The sequence below is a fragment of the Macrobrachium rosenbergii genome, chromosome 42, assembly GCF_040412425.1.
Source record: "Macrobrachium rosenbergii isolate ZJJX-2024 chromosome 42, ASM4041242v1, whole genome shotgun sequence".
Classification (NCBI taxonomy): domain Eukaryota; kingdom Metazoa; phylum Arthropoda; class Malacostraca; order Decapoda; family Palaemonidae; genus Macrobrachium; species Macrobrachium rosenbergii.
The window spans coordinates 5,796,883-5,819,407 of record NC_089782.1 but is presented as its reverse complement, the minus strand read 5'-3'; the positions used below and the strand labels follow the sequence as shown (position 1 = coordinate 5,819,407).

Sequence of the window (22,525 nt, the reverse complement as noted above, 5' to 3'; positions counted from 1 at the left end):
AGGCTACACGGGCCAACCAGAGTCTTCGTTCTCGCTGGGGCATTTCCAGCCTATAAACGTAAGACCCCAGAATCGGCCGCCCCCAATCGAGAGGAGGTAAACGCTTCAGGAGGCATAAGAGGCCCCACCATCAGGCGGTAGTCCAAGCCGTCCCGGTCTCGGCAGTGGCACAGCCTTCCACTTCTCAAAGGCTCACCCCCAACAGTATGTGCTGGTCCAACCAGCTGCACCCTCATATGTGGCCTCACCCAGCATACAACCCCACATATGAAGGCCGTGGTTATTTTCACGGCCTTAATAGGGTTGCAAGGGGGGAGGAAGAGGCAAACCCCCATCACAGAGGAAACCCAACACCACCCCAAGGGGAAGACCTGGACGTGGTAGGGGAATAAACCCGCTCCTCCCACTGAGAGAACACAGGTAGGCGGTCGCCTGTTTTGGTTCAGGGACCAATGGACCTTCAGCCCTTGGGCACACAGCATTGTGTCCAAAGGCCTGGGATGGAGCTGGATCAAAACCCTCCTCCTCTAACCAGGTTTTACCAGCCACCCACATCAATCCTAAAGGATTATGTGACAGAATTGCTCAACAAACGAGCAATAAAGAAAGTAAGGCACCTAAAGTTTCAAGGCAGGTTATTCACTGTTCCCAAAAAGACTCCGATCAGCAAAGAGTGATCCTGGATCTGTCGCGTCTAAATCTCTACATAAAATGCGACAAATTTCGCATGCTTACGGTAGCTCAGGTACGGACTCTACTTCCGCGTGGAGCCGTCACCACCTCTATCGATCTTTCAGACGCTTATTATCACGTCCCGAGTTGCGCGGAACTTCTCTCAGTTCCTCGGTTTCAGACTCGGGAATCAAGCCTACTCCTTCAGGGTCATGCCCTTCGGTCTGAACATTGCGCCCAGGATATTCACAAAGCTGGCGGACACGGTAGTACAACAACTCCGGTCTCAAGGGATATCCCTAGCAGCATATTTGGACGATTGGATAATTTGGGCACCAACAGTTCCGGAGTGTCAGAAAGCCACGTCCATAGTCATCAATTTCCTGGAGTCGCTGGTTTTCAACTGAACAGAGAAAGTCCCGCCTGACTCCGGAGTCCCGGTTTCAGTGGTTGGGTCTCCAGTGGGATCTGTCATCTCACACGCTGTCCCTTCCGCCTCCCAAGAGGAAAGAGATAGCATCTCTCACCAGGAGATTCTCAAAAATCCATCAGCATCCCGCCGGTCCCAAGAAAGGGTCCTTGGGTCTCTTCAGTTTGCCTCAGTGACAGACCTGCTGTTAAAAGCGAAATTAAAAGACATAAACAGAGTGTGGCGGAGTCGAGCCAATGTCAAGCTCAGAGACAAGGTCTCCTCCATCCTCAAATCTTAAAGACAAGATTGCGACCTTGGGCCTCGGTCAAGGGCCTGTCCAATACAGTTCCGCTTCAATTTCCCCCTCCGGCACTAGTTGTTCACACAGACGCTTCCTTAAGCGGCTGGGGATATTCACCAAAACAAAAGTACAAGGAACGTGGTCCACAATGTTTCAGCAGTTCCATATAAACACCCTGGAAGCTATGGCGGTCTTTCTAACTTTGAAGAAAATCCGCCCCCAACCGGTTCATATCAGGTTGGTATTGGACAGCGCAGTGGTAGTTCATTGCATCAACAGGGGCGGCTCCAAATCAGGCCGAGTAAACCAAGTTATGGTTGCTATCTTCTCCCTGGCGAACAAGCACGGCTGGCACCTGTCAGCCACCCACCTAGCGGGGGTGCGGAACGTGGTGGCGGATTCCCTGTCCAGGAATGCTCCGTTGGAGACGGAGTGGTCCCTGGACGTGGAATCTTTCAAGTGGATTTGCCGCCGGGTTCCGGGCCTCCAAGTGGATCTGTTCGCAACGGAGAGCAACTTCAAGCTCCCCTGTTATGTGGCCCCCAACCTGGACCCTCAGGCGTTAGCCATAGACGCAATGACAGTAGATTGGAACAGTTGGGAGAAGATTTATCTTTTCCCCCAATAAATTTACTGCTGAAAGTTTTACACAAACTCAGGACATTCAAAGGTCAATTAGCCCTAGTAGCCCCTATTGGCCGAAGAGCAATTGGTTCCCTCTTCTTCAGGAACTGGGATTACGGAGTCTTCGGATTCCCAAGCCCATTCTGACTCAGACAGTACAAACCAAGACTGTGTCAGCTTCCTCAAGAATTCAGAATGCCCTAGTTTTATGGACTTTATAAAATTCGCAGCTCAAAAGGAGCAAACATTGACCCTGTCAACACTCTGTTTTTAGAATCAGATAAAAGAGATTCTACTATTAGACAGTATGACTCAGCAGTCAAAAAATTAGCCTCCTTCCTAAAAGCATCTGAAGCCAAAATCATGACAGCTAATTTAGGAGTTTCCTTCTTTAGATCATTGTTTGAGAAAGGCCTTGCTCCAGCCACTATTACCACAATCAAGTCAGCATTAAAGAAAGTATTTCTTTTACGGCTTTAAAATCGACCTTACAGATTCCTACTTTTCATCTATCCCCAGAGCATGCGCTCGTCTGAGACCAGTATCACGCCCACAGTCTGTTACGTGGTTTCTCAATGACGTCCTTAAGTTAGCATCAGAGATGGATAACTTTCATTGCTCTTATCAGGATCTGTTAAGGAAGACCTTATTTTTGATTAGCTTGGCTTCAGGTGCTAGAATCTCAGAGCTGTCGGCTCTCACTAGAGGTGATAATTATGTGAACTTCCTCCCGTCTGGAGAGGTCCTCCTTTCCCTGACCCTAGATTTTTAGCTAAGAACGAAGACCCACAGGACAGGTGGTCTCCTTGGAAGGTGGTGCCCCTTCCTCAAGACCAGTCTTTATGTCCAGTTTATACACTTAAATCTTACCTTTTAAGAACTCCACAGAGTAAGTCGGGTCCTCTTTTTATCAGGAGAAAGGTGGTACTCTTTCACTAAATGCTATAAGACAACAAATTTTATATTTCATTAAACAGGCCAACCCAGATTCAGTTCCTAAGGTTCATGATATTCGAGCAGTTGCTACTTCCATTAATTACTTTCATAATATGGACTTTTCAGAACTTATCTAAATACACGGGTTGGAAATCACCTCTAGTGTTTAAACGCCACTATTTAAAAACGCCAAAGCCCTGAAATTTTCTACCATAGCTGTGGGAAGTGTCATCTCCCACCTTAATTAATCATATCCTTGTCCTTTCCTTTTCCCCCCCGCCCGCCTGCCTCATTTACTTTTCTGCTTATTCTCCTGGTTGATTATACCTCACTGCCTGGCTCCTCATATTGATGTTTCTTGTACCTGTTATTGGAAAAAGTGTAATCTGATATGCCATGATTGTTTTCTTGTGGGGTACTGGACAGTTTTATTTGGCTCCATGTACCCCAGATAATTGTATATATTAATGTTAATTGATTTTGTCTCTTACGTGTTTTTAGCCTAAGTTTATGTGTATAGTATTAAGGTTATATTTACAGTTATTTTGTGCACATTTCATGTTTCACCTTGCTTTAAGTAATTTTAAGGTTTTTGGGGCTTTTTCTCCGTCGTGCGGGGACCTCCCCATGTTTCATAGTATTAAGTTTTTTTGATGTGCCTTAGATTTAATATAACTTAGTCTTAGTGTTCTTGCTCACGAAAGAGATTGCTTAATTAAAATTATTTTGGTAAAACTTTTGCCTTTTTCTTCAGATTACCCTTTATTTCTTTTTCTTGGTACTTGCAGCCTTGGCATGATTCTCTATCACGATTTCACCGGCTGACACGGGACTGGACTCAGAAAAGGGATTTTGACAGAGGAAAAATCTATTTCTGAGGAAGGTCCCGTGTCACCCGTGACCCTCCCTGAATCACCTAGTACTCTCCCCCCCTCTTGCACATGCCAAGTCTGGGGTTAGTGCTAGCATGGAATGAGGTAGGTGGCGCTGGTGTCGCCGTCCTGGCGGGTGTTTGGTGTGGGGCTGTAACGGCTCACCGCTCTGTTCCGGGGTTTTGATAAGGAGAGATCTTTCGAGTAGGTTTCCGTGGTAGTGGTATTTCACTCACCCCTTCTTATACCGACGCCTTCCTAGAAGACGCTCGACTGGGGGTAGTAACCCCAGCTTTCCTGAAAGCTCTTTTTCTCTGGTATATCTAGCAAGGTTATACCTAGAAATTCGTGCTGTAATGGAATTTCACCGGGTGACACGGGACCTTCTCAGAAATAGATTTTTCCTCTGTCAAAATCCCTTTTTATATTCGTAACTCTAACGTGTTTACATACATGATTCCTATAGGCAGGAGGTGGGATACATGGACATGTACATAGTTATTTTAGCAACATTACATCAGATAAAGAATGACAAAGATTCAGAACTTGTCATTTCCTGGTGAGAGATTCAAGACTTTTTCAATCTCCTCCCTATGAGACTTTGGAGGTGATGGTCACAACAAGATGTTTTTGTATCCAGTGAGAGTTACTATATGCACATGACTTGATATCTTAGGCCCAAGTAATAGTGACTGTTTGATAGTACCAGTAGGCACTGGAAGGAGGTATTCAAGAGCACTGTCTTGTTATGGTTTCATCAGGTCACTGAGTGGGCGTACAAGTTATCCAGCACAGGTTAAGGCTCCATACCATGGGTGAGGGCTCGTGATGTTGGGGGCATTGCTTCATCCTTGTCATTTAAGAGGAACTTTGGACAGTACCTTCCATGTAAGAAGTAGGTATCTGTATAAAAGACATAGCTTTGTGTTTTTGAAGGAACAAATGACAGTCCAACTCTGCATTTGTCAATGTTGCCAAAGGAAAAAGTGGAGCTGTTAGCCAAGTGAGTGGATGGGTCCCCCACCCTCTTGCTCACCTGCCACTGATGATTGAGAGGGTAATTGACTCTTGATAGCTATCTTGATATTAAGCTTCAGTGATTGGACAATGTTTGATAAATGTGATCCATGCAAAAGACTACAGGTTGGTATGTAGGATGAATGCTAAGTGATATGAATTTGTAATACTTTAGCCAAGAGAAATCAAGTTTTGATGGCCTTTATAATATAGGTGTGCGCGTGTTCATTTTGACTTTTGTCTCAATGGTGGTACTATGATTGGGAATGGCTCAATAAAGCAATCTGTAAAATTTATATTGAAGAATTTAGCCAAGAAAGTGGCCCTGAATTTGAGCTTCTATTATTTTTCTCTTAGATCAAGAATGAATTGTGCTAATATTTATGTTATGTAATGCATGTAATCCAGACAGCATGCATTACCAATAAGGTGATGGTTTGACCTGTAACAGCAAGCTTGTATATTTATAATAAAGAATCATTCATCAGTGCTAGAAAAAGATGTTGGTAAGGAAAGCTCATTCTTTGAATGTTCTCTGAATTATTACTCTGAGAAATCTTCCTAATTATCTTCTTTGCAAATACTGTAATATTACCCAGGAAATGGTGAACCTGACTCTACTTTTATTTCACAATTCCAAGTCTGTTGGTATGATTTCTGCCATAATGTCATAGGAATCTTAGGCAAGGACAAGAAGATTGGTGTTCCTGGCCATGTGGTTGGAGTGGACAAGATCTACTTTGGCAAGAGGTCATTAGGTTGATGTAATGCTGGGTCTTTGGAAACATTGATTGGAACACATGAAACTCTTCCAAGTTGTTTTGCTAAAAGTCATATTGTAGTGTGTCTGAAAATGTTTTCAAGCACTGCACTGTTGATCACAGTATTAATGTTATCTGAATGACCCAAGAAAGTACATTAACTAGATTGAATTGCAGTGGTGTGTTTAGACGGAGTGTGCTACTGAGACATGGTACAGAGAAAGCACTGTGTCATGTACTTATCTCTGTACTGTTTTGAGAAGTGTTACTAAGGCAAGTGTAAATTTTGGTCTTATTTAGGTTTAATTAAACCTGTGTACTGTACTAGCTCAAACATCACCCAACATCCCCATCAGAAGACCTATGTTGACCTCCCAACTTGTCTTGTTTTCATTGTAGTAATCCTTCTGCTGAAGTAAGTTCTACCAGTCCAAAGAAATTTAATATATTAGGAACATGCAGTTTTGACTTTAATGACTTTGAATAGTGTGAAAAGATATTGTTGGTTTTCGTTTATTAAAAGGTAATATTAGGGAAGGAATGTCTGGTTAGGGTAATTTTTATTAAGAGCTGATGGAGTGGACAGTGGTGTGGGTAGAGTTGCTGTAGATAAGGACCCAACTGTGAGTTTTGAGATGGCCCGTCAGTACATTACTAGATAAGCATGTTAGTAAGGTTTGGTGGACCAAGTGTTGTTTTGAAAAGAAAGGAACATAAATTCTCACATATTGTTGCTTCTTCTTTTATAGACTGATTCAGAAATAGCAGTGCAGCAGAAAGTATGTATTTCTGAGGGATGACATAACTAGCCTACATCACCTTTTCACTACATTTCCAGTCTAAATACAATAATATTAGCTGCTTTCATTTTGTTTTCTTCTGAAAAACACTTTGACCATGGTACTACATACTTATCTGAAAGTCTGTGTATGGTAATTACTTGTATGTTCATTCTTTTATTATTAATAATCATTTCGTTGGGAGATAGCCAAACAAAAAGTCTTTTCTGTTATGGTTATGTCATAGACAAATATGCCATAGGCTAGCCCATCATAAAGCTTTGCAAAGATCCAGACAGGACCCTTTCTTCCATTAGGCTTTGTCTTTGTGGGTTTACAGTAATGTATTTTGGCATCAGTGACCACTGCTACTGTAATGTCGCCAGTGTGTACAGTATTTGAAAATCTGTCACAGTCTAGCTACTGTATTTATTTCGTTGTTTATCACTGATAGTTTATATACTGTAATGCTCAACTAACCTGAGGGGCAAGGAAGGCATATTGTGTAATTATGGTTTGGGTTTAAGAAACAAAAAAAAAAAAAAATCTGTGCTCAGTAGATAGGTGAGATCTTGTGCAAATACTGTATACATTGAAGTTTATAGCACGTTTTGCATTTTTATTGAATATGCCTGTGTAGCATTCATTTATTTGCCCTTGACTAATTAGATAATAATTCAACTCTTTTCGCAGAAATACAATTTTTACCTGTTCATGTTTATGGAAGGATCAACAAAGAAATTTACATAGAACTTCTGTATGGCAGAGCCATCCTAAAGAGCCGTATGAACAAGGATCACATGTCAGGGATATGTCCTTATTTCCCCTAAGCAACATAAGAAATTTTTCCATCATTGCTCATGTTGACCATGGCAAAAGTACATTAGCTGATCGTATTTTAGAAATAACAGGTAGGTAAAGAGGCTAGTGATTTTGTTTTTCAAAGCCATTAACCGTTTCCTTTGGGAATACTAAAATCTGTTCTTAAATTTACCTTGCAAATTTGGGTTTAACCTGCTGACTTCACATTTTCACCGATTTTTGGTTATCAGCGAATTTCGGTTATCGTCATGCTGTCAGAACAGAACCCCCGCCAATAACCAGGGACTGCCTGTAATAGTTTTATCGCAAAAAGTGCACTTAGTCACGAAAATGATATGAAAATACAATAATTTGTGAATATTTCTCTGTGAAAAATACTGTGAATAGACAAATTTTCCACGAATAACATATATATGTACCACAGAGAAATCCGCAAATAGGTGAAGCCGCAAATTCAAAACTGCAAATGGGCAGGGATCCACTGTATACAAACATCTTTGTTGTCATCTATTTACACTTTTCTTATTATGTACAGTACTTCTCATTTGCAGTGATTGTGTGCTTCACCTAAATCCTATATTTTCCATAACTACAATTGAATCTTTTCAAGCATAAGAATTTTCTTTCCAAACACATGAGTTTCATATTGCTCGTCCAACTTAATCTTCCTTGCAGATGTGATGAATAGTTGATTTAATCAACTCTGTTACTTCAGTAGTACACAGAAATGCTTTTTAAAAGTTGTGTATTAGATTGTTATTCACTTTTTCAATGATGATATGCTCGTAAACATTGTATACCATTTTGATTGTCGAGGTGGATCAAGCAGTGACCCTTCAAAGGCATTAGCTTCAAAGAATAATCCTCAATTTCACTGTGGCTTAACTGTCCCATGAATAACCTGTTTTACATTGATAGTAAAATTGGCAGCGTTTGTCAAAACAGATGCCATGCTTGTACATTTATGATTTTCAATTGGATGGAAATCCATGAAGATGATGATTTAGAGACAAAATAAATTTCAGCAAGAGAATATATGTGCCAGGAACTACTGGTTTCTTGATTTAACTTTTAATAAAGATAAATATCTGATACAGGCAGTTGTAGGGGCTTTTTATAGTACACAATTGGGGCAGTATAATGGGAACAGTTTTGAAGGGTTTTTAAATTAAACTCTAATTTTCCTTAACCTAATTTATTTCCTTAATATTACAGTGGCCTGAAGACCTTCAAGCAGAACCTTATCCTAATTTTATTTACTCTCAACACTTAATCTAACTTATTTCCTACTTACTCTTATACCTAACTTAGCCTAACTTAATACTAACATGACCCCCAAAAGAACCTTTTAAACCTAACCATAACTCATCAGTCGTAATACACCAAAAGAAACTTACTGTACTTAAATTATTTACAATTCCAAATTAAGGGATCTCCACCCCAATTACTCAAACTTTACTGGTTCACAGGACCTTCTTGGTGGGTGTCCCTGTATTTAATCCTTTATACTGTGTCAACTGTCAGTGAATAATACACAACTGGATTTTGGTGCCACCTGTCTCCTTTTCCTTGAACTTAACACTCAACCAAACATACCCAGTCTTAACTATGGAATCACTATCACCACAAATTACTCAAAGTCATAGCTATCCCTCAGCTTGATGTTGTTGCACAGGGCTATAGAGGGATGAATAAATTTGTTTTTATTTAGCATTTCCCAACGTTTTGTGAGAGAGAGAGAGAGAGAGAGAGAGAGAGAGAGAGAGAGAGAGAGAGAGAGAGAGAGAGTGTGTAATTGTCGAGAGTGAGTGCTTGATTGTTGGAAGAGGGATGAGGTTGGTTAGTTTGTTTACGGCGCTGTCTGTCTGTGGAATATATGTGAGGATTTTTCGGTTTTGAAGGCAGTTTTGAGTCAGAGCTAAAGTGCCGGTCAGTGGTTTTTTTTTTCTAAAACAGTTTGTTTGTGTGCTGATTCAGAGTTGTTGTTTTTCCTTGTTAGTGTGCTGTTCTTGTTGCTGTATGTTCGTGAGTCGTGTGTTTTCTGTTTTGGTTTTGGTTTGTGTTTTTTGTGTGCTGTGTTGGCGACCGTGGACCTTCTTCCAGCAACTGAGGACCAGGGTGAGTGTTGTGTACTGTTTTTTTGTGGTTTTGAATTCCGCCACATTATATTTGGCGCCCAACGTGGGCTGTTGTATAATAGCCGTTAGGGATTGTTGTTTGTGGTGGGTAGAGTGAGAGTAAGAGGTCAGGATGAGTGAGATAGAGAAACTGAGAGAGGAACTCCGGTGGCTAGGGAACTCCAGGGTAGGCTGGAGGAGGAGAATGGGAGGCTGAGGAGTGAGAATGAGGAGTTGAGGAGTCAGTTGGAGGAGATGGGGGAATGCTAAGAAGTGCAAAAGAAGAAATGAAAGGGAGATGAAAGAGTCAGAAGAGAGAATGGATAAAAAGAATGGATAAAAGTTGGAGTCTGCAGTGAAAGGTGTGGAAGAAATGGTGAAAGGTATGTTCAAGGGTGTTTTTGGAGAAGGGGCTGTTGGAGGCAGGTTCTCTGGAACGTGTGAAGGGGCAAGAGAGAAAGAAAAGGAGGAAGAAGTGAATGGAAGCGTGAGTGATGAAAGTGATGTGGAAATAGGAAGTAAGAAACGAGAGAATGAGAGGCAGGGTAAGGAAAAGGGAATGAAAAGCAAGGGAAGGAACAGAGGGAAAGTAAGGATAAGTCAGGGGAAGAAAAAGGGAAGAAGGGAAAGGAAAGGAAACTGGTAAGAAGGGTAAGGAAGTGGGAAAGGCAGGAAAGAAGGGAGAGGGTGAAGGCAGTAGTGATAGTGAGGTGGATGGAGGTGAGTGGATAAAAGTGGATAAAAAGAGGGGAAGAAGAGTGTAATGAGTAAGATGAATGTAAGTGCAGAAGTGGACTCTTTGTATTCGGAAGAGGTATGAAAGGACAGAGTGAAAGTAGCAAAAGTGAGAGTGAAAGTGAGAAAGAAGTGAGAAAGGCTATGTATGTGAGGGAGGTACCCGGTGTGAAAAGTATAATGAGTATGGAAGTAGGGATGTGCATGATTTCTTTAGGGAGTATGAAAGGTTTTGTCAGGATAAGTATGGGGAAAGTAAGAGAGTGTGGGCACGAGAATTAGGAGAATATTTGACTGGGTTTTTTGCTTGATATGTATAGGGTTATTATGAGTGTGGGGATGTTGAGTATGACAAGGTGAAAGCTAGACTAGTTGAGCAAGCGAGGCGTATGAAAGCAAGTGTTAAGTATAAGAGGAAGAATGAATTTGATGAGGCAAGAATGAAAGCTGGGGAAACCTTGTCACTGTATGCTTGTAGGCTGGAGACGTTGGCAAGGAAGAAGTTTGGGGATGATGGGATAGATGCATGTAAGGAGTTAGTACGGAAGTTGTTAGGGACAGTGCCAGATGGAGTTAGAGAATTTGTGAACTTGAAGCGGAAGGAGAAGAAAAGATGGACGAATGAAAGGTTGACTTGGGGAGAAATTTTGGAAATTGTAGAAGATTATGAGCTTGACAGGGTTATAAAAGAGAGCAGAAGTGTAAGTGTAAGGGCTGGGGTAGATGAGAGAGTACCAGAGTTTGGAAGCTTTAGGGATGCAGTGTTGAGGGGCCCAATGAGAATGGCAGATAGTGTAATAGATAGGAGTGTAAGAGCAAGTAATGTGGAGGTGCCAGTGAGGATGAATGGTGGGTTTGTAAGGGAACAACGGGTTGGACGGGTTAGGGATAGTAGTGTACAAAGGGGAAGGTCGATGAGTGGAAGTCGAGCGAAGTGTTTTAGATGTGGAAAGGAAGGACATACAAAGAATGAGTGTAGGTGGGCTTTGGGAGCGTGTTTGGGTGTGGGCAACCGGGACATTTGGTAAGGGAGTGTATGAAAGATAGGGGGTTAAATGCTACAGGTGCGGACAGGTGGGTCATATTGCTAATGGTTGTAGGGGTACCAGTGAATGTAATATGTGGCAACTGTGGTAAGAATGGGCATTATGCAAGAATGTGTTCAGAACCGAGAGCGAAGTGTGACGAATGTGGAATGGAAGGGCATGTATCAAGTGTATGTAGACGAAAGAGGGTGACTGTGACAGCGAATTCGGGAAACTGAGTGTGAAGGGGGTTCAAATGGGTGGATCCTCCAGGATGCAAGCGGTGCGTGTGATGCATGTACGTGAGGGGTTGTTGCATGAGGGAGGTTTTGCTGGAAAGACTGACGAGTGCATGAGTGTGCAAGTGTGTTTGTAAGGGAGTAAGATTGATTGCCTTAGTAGATACCGGGTGTAGTATGAATGTCATATTTAAGAATGGATGTGAGAAATTGAGGAATATGTGTGAGATTAGGAACTGTCAGGGGAAGTAAGAGGGATTGGAAATTTAGGGGTAGCAGTGGTTGGAAGAGTGTGTGAACGGTTAGAAATTGGGGGTGTAGTGATGGATGAAAGTGATTTTTGTGTGATTGAGAGTACGAATGATAAATATGATATTTTATTGGGATGTGAGTTTTTGAAAAAATGCGGGATGGTGGTCTGTCCTAGTATGAATGTAATTGAATTACGTATGAAAGGGGATGTGCTTGGGGATTTGTATTTGGGGAAGGATGGTAGGGTTGAGCAAAAATTGTGGAAGAGAGTGCCTGTAATTGCGACAGAGAGGGTAAAAGTGCCACATGAGATTGGAGAAGTTGTGAGTGTGAAAGTGGCATGGCCAGATAGCCTCGGGATAGCCAACAATGATAGGTGTGAGTATGTGGTTGAGGGAATAGACATGAATAAATTAGTCAGGGCAAATGTGTGTGTATATGATGGGGTTTTGAACATGGGAGATCCGAGGGTATATATAACGTCATTGCCGAGTGTCAGGAAGAAGCGAGTCCGAGGAATATGTGAGGGAGATTGCGTGGGAATATTACGTACGTTGGTGAATGTGGATGATGAGAGGTACGTGAAGGTACGGCAGGTGATGACAGGTGATTTGAAAGGAGTTAATGATTGGACGTATGAGGAGTTGAAGGAAAGAGTAAAGGTAGATGAAAATGTAAGTGATAACGTAAGAGAACGATTGAGGAGAATGTTGTGGGATAGGCGGGGGCATTGAGTCGTGGAGACGAGGATTTTGGGGGATCGAAGCTTCCAGAATTTAAAATAGTTCTGGAAGACGACACCCCCATATATCAGCGTCCCCGACATTTTTCTCCGTCTATCAATCGTGAGATAGAGGAGCAGTGTGAGGAGCTTGAGAGGGTGGGAGTGATTGAAAGGAGTACGAGCGCCTGGAATAGCCCCATTGTACCAGTACGTAAGCCAGATGGAAGTTTGCGAATGTGTGTGGATTATCGGAAGGTGAATGAAGTAACTGTGAAAGAGCGATTCCCAATGAATGTGGTGTCTGATTGTGTGTACAAGATGAATGGAATGAAAGTGTTTACAAAATTAGATCTGGTAAGGGGGCTATTACCAGATGCCTCTGGAGGAGGAGCAGGCATATTACGGCCTTTTCTAGTGGTTCCTGCCACTACCAGTTCCGGAGATTGAGTTTCGGACTGGCTAATGCGCCTGCTGCCTTCCAAAGGGCAATGAATGTGGTTCTGGCTGGGTTTGATCGCAAGAAGGTAACTGTTTTTATAGATGACATTTTGATTGCGAGTGAGACTGTAGAAGAGAATATGGAACTGCTTGAACGAGTGTTAGAAAGGTTGGAAGAAGTAGGAATAAAAGTAAAACTTGAAAAGTGTGTTTGGTTGGCTGGGGAGGTGGAATTCCTAGGGCATATGGTGAGTGGAAGAGGTGTAAGGAAGAGTGATAAGTTCGTGAATAAGGTAAGGGAATTTCCATGTCCCGGACCGTCTTGTGAGTTGAAAGGATTTTTGGGTTTAATTGAGTTTGGAAGGAAGTTTATAAAAGATTGTTCAGGGATCGGGAAACCACTTACTGAATGGACGGGGAAGAGAAATTGTGTAAGATTGAAATGGGATGAGCGAATGATCGAAGCGTTCGAGAGATTGAAAGAGGAGGCTGCAAGAGACGTGACGTTGGCTTTCCGGACTATAGTGAGAATGCGAATAAACTAGAACTGTATACGGATGCAAGTAAATATAGTATGGGAGGATGCTTGGTACAAATGCAGAAGGCGAATGGGGGAGAACAATTGAGAGTAATTGCGTATGTGAGCAAGGCATTTGGAAAGGCAGAGCTGAAATATTCGGTGATTGAAAAGGAATTGGCTGCAATAAGGTTTTGTGTGAAAGCGTTGAAAGTATTTTTTTATGGGGTAGATTTTGTGATAAGGACGGACCATCGACCGCTAGTATATATGGTTAAAAAGGAGAGTGTGAATGCTAGAATTGCGAGCACGATAGAGGATTTGAATGAGTTTAGTTTTAAGGTAGAGTATGTACAAGGTAGACAGAATATTGTTGCAGATGCTATGTCGCATATGTGGACTGAACGAGATGATATGGTTAGGAGCGACTGGGACCCGGACCAAGTACCTGTAGGATTTGTGGTAAAACAACAGTATGTAGGGGAGAATCGAGTGTGGGAATGTCTGTTTGGGGGTTGAGTAATTTGGAAACAAATGGGTTGATTGACGGAGTACCTGCAAGCATGAACGAGTTACGTGAAAAGGTGATGAATGAGATGCCGGAAGGAGGAGTCTTGAGGAAGGAAGGGAATTAGATGAGGAGGAAAAGTTAGTGAAAGTGTTGTTGGTAGTGGCTGAAATGTTTAAAATTACAGTACGATTGTTCTTTGGATGGAATAGGCCGGTGGAGTATAAAGGAAGGGTGAATGAAAATGGTACGAATGTGATTTTAAATGTTCACTGTGGAAAGGATACTTGTAGCTGGCTGGTTAAGAAAGGTGATTGTGGGGAAAATGAGGGAATAAGGGTAGGGTTGAGGATATCGTTGAAGATGAATGCGATGAGGATGGTTGTGAGGAAGCTAAGCAGGTGAATGTAGCCGTGAGAGCGTGTATGCATGAAGCGAAAGGTAAATTAGTAACGAATGTAGTGGTGGATCAGAATAAATATTGTAGTTTGGTAGACACGGGAGCACAAGTGTCGTTAGTGAGTGAGTAGTACAGTAGTTAGTGAATTGGAAAGGTGCGATTGGGATATAAAAGAAAATCAACGAGTGTAAGGATACATGGTTTGGGACAAGGGAGTGTGTTAGTATGGGAGGAGGTACAATTAAAAATTCAGTTAGGGGATTTGAAATAATACATAATTTTGTAGTCATGGATGAGAATGATATGCCAACATGTTTTTATTAGGAATTGATTTTATGAGAATGCATGATATAAGTGTGGATGTCGGGAGGGGAATTTTAGGAAAGGGTGGCAGGGAAATAACGAAGGTTAAAGGAGGGGATGTGTCTAAAACTAGTTTTGTAGGTATGGTAGATATTGCAAGGAGTGAAAATGATTTGTTGAGTGAAGAGGAAATTAAGCAGATGCAAAATCAGTGCATGAAAATAAATATGTTAAGAGAGTGTGTGTTAGGGGGTGTAAGAGTAGGAAGTTGGCCGTCTGAGTTAGAAGTGTATAAGCGAAGTGCTAAGAGATTTGTTGTATGTAAAGGTATAGTTTATTTTTGCATCAGGAAGGAATATGGGATGGGGAAGTGTATGTGCCAGTATTTTCGGAAGACGCAGCCGTGGGTATGTGTTTATTGGTGCATAATAGGTTTGGGCATCTGGGGAAAAATAAATTATGGGAATGAGAGAGAGATTGTATGTGCCTGGATTGAGTAAAATTTGTGCGGATGTAGCGATTACGTGTGCGGACTGTCAGAAGGGTAAGTATCAAAGTGTGCATGCGAATCCACCTGTGTTGCGATTGCAGATGAAAGAGTTATTTGAGATGGTTGTGATTGATTGTGTGTCATTGCCTGTGACTGCTAGAGGACATGTGGGAATGGTTGTAATGGTAGATCATTTGAGTAAGTTTGCATATGTGGTAGCGATTCGAACAAAAAGAGTGAGACTGTAGCGAGAATGGTGGGTCAAGTGATGTTGCCAATGTGTGTGTGCAAGCCGACGCGAATGTTGAGTGACAATGGGCCTGAATTTGTTGGATGGGAGTTTGAGCAAATGTTGCGTGATTGGGGCATAGAACATGTGTACTCTCGCCGTATATGCCCAGTGCGAATGGATTGGCGGAACGAACGGTGAGAACGTTGACAGAGATATTACGTATGATGAGTGAATGTGATAATGATTGGGATGTAAACGTTGGGCGGCGTTGTGGGTATACAACGCCACTGTGCATAAGGGTATTGGTATGTCTCCGTGTAAATATGTGTTAAATTTTGAAAAATAGTGAGACCGAGATTGGGTCTATCTGAGGATGATAGGGAGGTATGGAAGAAGGCGCATGAAAGGTTTGAAAGTTACAAGGTTGGCGAAAAGTGTTGAAAGAAGTAATCGAAAAGGGCGGTTGAATGTAAATAAAGTGCGTGAAAAATTTGAGGGTCTGTATGAAGTGTTGGAAGTTGGTCCCAGTGGGCTTAGTTATGTTGTAGGGGAAGTATGTGTAGATGGTAGTGTGAGAGAGAAATGCGAGCGCATCACAACCAATTGCGTAGATGGAAGGATGTACCGGAATATGTGAGAGAGAATGGGGTGTATAAATGGTTGAAATCGAATGTGGGTGAACCAAGTATGCATGAGAGCTTGTGTATGGAGGATCAGCAATTTGTTTTGATAGAGTATGGTAAAAAAACGTAAGAAAGGGAAGAACGTAAGTAAACTGAATGGTCGTAAGTTGTGTGATAGGGGTGTGAGTGCCAAAGTGGAAATGAGTGATAAAGCGTGTAATACGGATGAATGGGATGGTATGGATAGAACGTTATAGCATATGCGGGTTTGATATAACTGAGTTGACTGAACGTGTAGGGGTTAGTGAACGGTTGGAGGTGAGCGAAAAGTGTAAGAGTAAGAGAGCGTAGCAGTAATATACGAGTGATTGAAAGCATGAATGAATCGTTGCAAGAATTGGAAAGGTCAATGAGCGAATGGGATGGGTTAGTTGAAGAAATGGGGGTATTTGGGAACGAGTTAGAGGGTATAGATGAGATTGTGGATGAAATTGAGAGTGGTAATAGTGAAGAAGATAGCGTGAATCTGAGAGAGAATGGAGGAGAAGATGTGAGTTTGAATGTTGCTAGAAGAGAGAATGATTCTGAGAGAATGATTGCGTGCCCGCGAACGCGATCTAGAGGACCTGCTAGTGAGCATCCGTGGGTGTTGCGTGAAGCGATTTGAAAGAGGTGTGAAAGGTGTTGGTTGGGAAATGCTAAAAGGGGGAGAAATATAGAGGGATGAATAAATTTGTTTTTATTTAGCATTTCCCAACGTTTTGTGTGAGAGAGAGAGAGAGAGAGAGAGAGAGAGAGAGAGAGAGAGAGAGAGAGAGAGAGAGAGAGAGAGAGAGAGAGAGAGTGTAATTGTCGTTAGTGAGTGCTTCGGTTGTTGGAAGAGGGATGAGGTCGTTAGTTTGTTTACGGCGCTGTCTGTCTGTGGAATATATGTGAGGATTTTTCGGTTTTGAAGGCAGTTTTGAGTCAGAGCTAGTGCCGGTCAGTGGTTTTTTTTTTTTGGTCTAAAACAGTTTGTTTGTGTGCTGATTCAGAGTTGTTGTTTTTCCTTGTTAGTGTGCTGTTCTTGTTGCTGTATGTTTGTGAGTCGTGTGTTTTTCTGTTTTGGTTGGGTTTGTGTTTTTTTGTGCTGTGTTGGCGACCGTGGACGCCTTACTCCATCTTCCAGCAACCGAGGACCAGGGTGAGTGTTGTGTACTGTTTTTTTTGTGGTTTTGAATTCCGCCACAGGGCCTTCAACTTCAATCTCCTAACCACTGTAGTCCCTAGAGATGGCACTTGTCAGCATCCCTCATCTTCATCATATGATGCCAACAGAAATCTCATTCTACAGTTGGAAGGGAGCTCTACTATCAATCAATTCGACTGCAATTAAAAAAGACAATAAACAAACACTCAGACGAACAACACATTCATAAACAAAACATACACACAACAACACAACACAATGGCAGAAAACACATCATCAAATAAACAACACATGAACAAAAGTAAATCTTATCACACAAACCCAACTTCCAAATACTACCATATTCTCCCTTACTAAAATAAAGGAAATCCTGTTTCCTTTTCTTCAAAATCCCTTTCTTACCACCCATTCATATTCCGGAACTGGACCTTGACTTAGGTCCATGGCCTCTCATGCACCACCTCTTCTTCACTCACTTCCACTCCAACCACACTAGACTCACCTAGCTTTGGTTTCGGACTGCTTACACCAAGCTCATTCAAACTTTGGAGACTTATGTTGGCTTCAACCTCACTCACACCTGACATGGCTGCTATCATCTCTTCCATACTCTCATTTATTTCTTCCACAGTCTGCCTCAAGCTATCCAAAACTCCTCCACCTACACTCTCCAACACTGCTAACTCTCTCTCACTCACACCCACTCCTACACTCACTCTTTCAACACTTTCACTCAAAGGAAACTCACACACACTATACATACCGTCTTTCTCACAATTTGGCGTTGTTTCCAATTCACCCAACTCTTGCATATCCTCGTCCACATTCCTTGTACAGTACTCACCAAGTTCACTCCTTCCACATCCCACTCAAATCCTTCAAAATCAATTACACCCTCATTTTCACTATTCCCAAATAACACTGCAAGGGTATTTTCACTTTCCGTACCTACTGGCTTCTCAAAACCCTCAAAATCAAACAACCCATCTTGAGTACTCTCCGCAAACAACTCGGTAACTGTACCCTTACTCTTTCTACACCTCTTTTTAGACTTTCTCTTATGTTCCACCAATACTAGCTGTTTATCTCCCCAGTTCACATCTTCCTCTATTTCTTTTCTTTCCTCTTCCCTTTCCTCCCTTAACCCTTAAACGCCTACTGGACATATCATACGTCGACTAAATTTTGTCTGTTGGGTGCCAAGTGGACGTACCGTACGTCGACTACAAAAAATTTCAACCTTCGTTCAAATTTGACTCGACCGAAATGGTCGAAAAACGCAATTGCAAGCTAAAACTCTTACATTCTAGTAATATTCAATCATGTACCTTCATTTTGCAACAAATTGGAAGTCTCTAGCACAATATTTCAATTTATGGTGAATTTTTGAAAAAACTTTTTCTTACACCCACTGTAAACTCGCCTTCGGCGAAAATTTCAGAAATTCTTTCGTCATTTTGTCGTAATTTTTGCACTGTTCTATATTAGCCGTTACATAAAGTTTTATATATGAAAATGTGCGCAATTTCATTTACAATACAAAACAAAATAACTCATGGTTGTAGCTTTTATCAGTTTTGAAATATTTTCATATAAATCACGATAACTGCCAAAATTTCAACCTTTGGTTAACTTTGACTCGACCGAAATGGTCAAAAAATGCAATTGTAAACTAAAACTCTTACATTCTAGTAATATTCAATCATTTACCTTCATTTTGCAACCAATTGGAAGTCTCTAGCACAATATTTCGATTTATGGTGAATTTTTGAAAAAACTTTTTCCTTACGTCCGCGCCAGAAATTTTTTCATCACGTTGTCGTAATGTTTGTACTGTTTTATATTAGTCGTTACATAAAGTTTTATATATGGAAATGTGTGCAATTTCATGTAGAATACAACAGAAAATAACTCATGGTTGTAGCTTTTATCAGTTTTGAAATATTTTCATATAAATCACGATAACTGCCAAAATTTCAACCTTCGGTCAACTTTAACTTGACCGACATGGTAAAAACGCAATTATAAGCTAAAACTCTTACATTCTAGTAATATTCAATCATGTACCTTCATTTTGCAACAAACTGGAAGTCTCTAGCACAATATTTCAATTTATGGTGAATTTCTGAAAAAAACTTTTTCCCTATGTCTGCGGAAAGCGGTAACTCGGCGAACATCTCAGAAATTCTTTCGTCATGTTGTTGTAATGTTTGCATCGTTTTACATTAGTCGTTACATAAACTTTCATATATGAAAAATGTGCGCAATTTCATGTAGAATACAACAGAAGATAGCTCATGGTTGTAGCTTTTATCAGTTTTGAAATATTTTCACATAAATCACGATAACTGCCAAAATTTCAACCTTCGGTCAACTTTAACTCGACTGAAATGGTAAAAAAACGCAATTGTAAGCTAAAACTCTTACATTATGAGGAAATAAAAGAAAGCATACACAGAAGCAGGAATGTGCTGGATATGTGACAGGGATTGGAGGATTGGAAGTAAGGGTGTGTGCGAGGTTTGTTGAGTCAGTTGTGGTTGCAGGAGTAAGGCTGGAGGAGGAGGATTTTTACGTTGTGGACAGAGTGAATGAGAAATATGATATCTTGCTGGGGAATGCATTTTTGAAGAAAAACAGGGTAAAGGTGTACCCAGAACAAGAAATGATAGAAATACGAATGGGGAGTGAAACCAGTGTGAAGTTGTATGTGGAGGAGGATGGACAAGTAAGTTTGAAGATGGTTTCTGGAGTGGAGGTGTATGCGATGGAGGATGTACAATTGCCAAGGGATTCGGGAAGTGTGTGGAGTGTGAAAGTAGGGTGGAGGACTAATGTTGGAATGGGCGCAGAGAGTTTAGGAGAAATGTTTATGTTGGACGGTAGCTCTGCTTGTTATGAGATAAGGCGGGTCGCACATGTATTTGACGGGATTATGGATATAAAGGACCCAAAGGTGTGTGGGAATGTGAAAAAAGAAAAGGTGATAGATTGGGAAGTTTGAGAAGTGTAGTCGATTTGGGTATGATGTGATGCCGAAGGGGAAAGGACAGAAGAGTGGAGTAAGGAAAAGCTTATGGAAAAGGTAAGGTTGAATGAAAAGTTAAGTGAGAAAGAGAAAGAGCAGGTGTATGAGTTGGTATGGGAGAGAAAGGGTGTGTTGAGTCAAGGGGATGAGGACTTTGGGACAGCTAGATTGCCGGAGTTCTATATTCAGCTGACAGATGAAACACCAATTTATCAGAGACCCCGACATTTCCCGGCTCCGGTAATGCAAGAGATTGAAGAGCAGTGTGAAGAGTTGGAAAAGATAGGAGTGATTGAACTCAGTAAGAGTGCTTGGAATAGTCCAACTGTGCCGGTAAGAAAGTCTGATGGGAGTCTGCGAATGTGTATTGATTATCAGAGAGTAAATGAGGTGACAGTGAAGGAAAGATTCCCTATGTGTGTGGTGTTTGACTGTGTGTACAGTATGCATGGGATGAAAGTGTTTAGCAAGATGGATCTGGTAAGGGGGTATTATCAGATGCCAGTGGCAGGAGGATTGTAGACCGATATCTGCTTTCTCGACTATGAAAAAACAGTATCAGTTCTGCAATCTCAGTTTTGGATTGGCAAATGCCCCAGCTGTCTTCAAGAGGGCAATGAATGTCGTGCTGAGTGGTTTTCCCTGCGAGAATGCGTTGATGTTTCTTGATGGCATTTTGGTGATGAGTAAGACAGTAGAAGAGCGCAAAAGGTTGGTGCGAGCAGTGTTGAAGAAGTTAGAAGTGGGGGTGAAAGTCAAAGTGAGTAAGTGTGAGTGGTTCATGGAAGAGGTGGAGTTTTTGGGTCATAAGGTGAGTGAGTCTGGAGTGCGAAAAGCGGAAAAGTTTGTAGAAAAAGTGAGAAATTTCCCTCGACCCAGGACTGTGCAAGAATTACGTGGATTTTTGGGATTGATCGAGTTTGGAAGGAAGTTTGTGGAAGATTGTTCGGGAACTGCAAAGCCGTTGTCAGAATGGACTGGCTGTAGGAAGAGTACGGTCTTGAGGTGGGATGAAAGGATGGTGGAAGCGTTCGAGAAATTGAAAGAGGAAATGGTGAAGGATGTGGAGTTGGCTTACCCTGACTATAGTGCAGATGCAGTAAGCTAGAAGTGTATACAGATGCGAGTGGAGTGTCAATGGGTGGATGTTTGATGCAGAAGCAAGTGGTGAATGGAGTTGAAAGGGATAGAGTGATAGCATATGTAAGTAAGGCGTTTAGTTCAGCAGAGCAAAAGTATTCGACTATTGAGAGAGAGCTAGCTGCCCTGCTGTTTTGTGTGAAAGCGTTACGACCGTTTCTGTATGGTGTGAGGTTTGTGGTATGTACGGACCATCAGCCTCTAGTGTATCGCCAGAGAATGAAAGGAGTGGATGCTAGGATTGCACGAATGGTAGAGGATATGAGTGATTTTGATTTTGTAGTTGAGTACATCCCAGGTAAAAGAAATATTGTTGCAGACATGTCTTCTAAGATCTCCAAAACATCCTCCCAGTCCGAACGTTTTCCAGACCACTGTTTTCGATCTTTCTCTTTCTCATTTAATATGACCCTAATCCTCTCAGGGATAGTGGCCAAGAACTTCCGGATGAGGTGCTTGTTTTCCTCAATTCCCTCCTCTCCATTCTTTCTTCTGGCCAACGCTTCCATTCTATGAGCATATAAGCCCACTTCTTCTCCAGGCTTCATCTTGGCCTCCTCGAACCTGTCATCTTTCTTGTGTATAACACTTTCTTCCATTCTCTTCACCTGTTTGATCACTCTAGCTTTCACAGACTCATACCCAGGTTCACCCTCACACATACTCCTATAACACATCTTCAGCCGCCCATCCAAGAACTCTCCCAGCCGCTTCATCCACACGTTTTCATTCTCTCCATACTTTTGCCTACAATACCTTTCATACTCATCAAAAAACTCATTCACATCTCTTCCCTCCCGATGTTAAACTTTTCTATGCGGGGAACCTCCCTCAGGAACATTGTTTTGGCCTCTTTCTCTTCCACCTCACTCAAACCTTCACTACTACTACGGCTACTAGCACTTTCATTCTTCTTCAATTCCTCTTTCTTCACACCTCTCCCTTTTCGTGTTCTCTTCTTGTTTCCTGTTATGTTCTTACCTTTCTCTTCCTCATCACTTTCACTCACCTCACTCATACTGTCCTCTACCATGGCAAGTATTCCCTTACTCTTACTTGACAACTCCTTTCCTTTCTTAGGGAATTTCTCCTTTGCACCTTTTACCTCATTGTTCTCACTTCCCTTCCCAATGTCAGGCCCACTCTTAGCCATTCCAGCCATCTTCTTCTCCATTGCCTCCAGTCTTGCAACCAATTTACTTTCCCTTACCTGGGCTTTCTCATCTATCGCCTCCATTCTTGTAACCAATCTACTTTCCCTTTCCTGGGCTTCCTCTAACTTATCCTGCAGGCTGATCATCATGCACATCAGCCTATCCAACCTCTGCATCCAACCTTGCTCCCCTTCACCTGACCCAACACCTTCCAA

The 22,525-nt window shown here is 41.9% G+C and overlaps 1 protein-coding gene across 1 annotated transcript in view; it reads left to right on the top strand.

Moving 5' to 3' along the window:
- waw (Translation factor waclaw) overlaps positions 1–22,525 on the top strand; it is a 570,569-nt gene that overhangs the window by 51,203 nt on the left and 496,841 nt on the right. Inside the window, exon 2 of the mRNA XM_067085359.1 lies at positions 7,068–7,285. Coding sequence (XP_066941460.1) covers positions 7,068–7,285 — 218 coding nt within the window. The remainder of the gene's footprint in view (positions 1–7,067; positions 7,286–22,525) is intronic.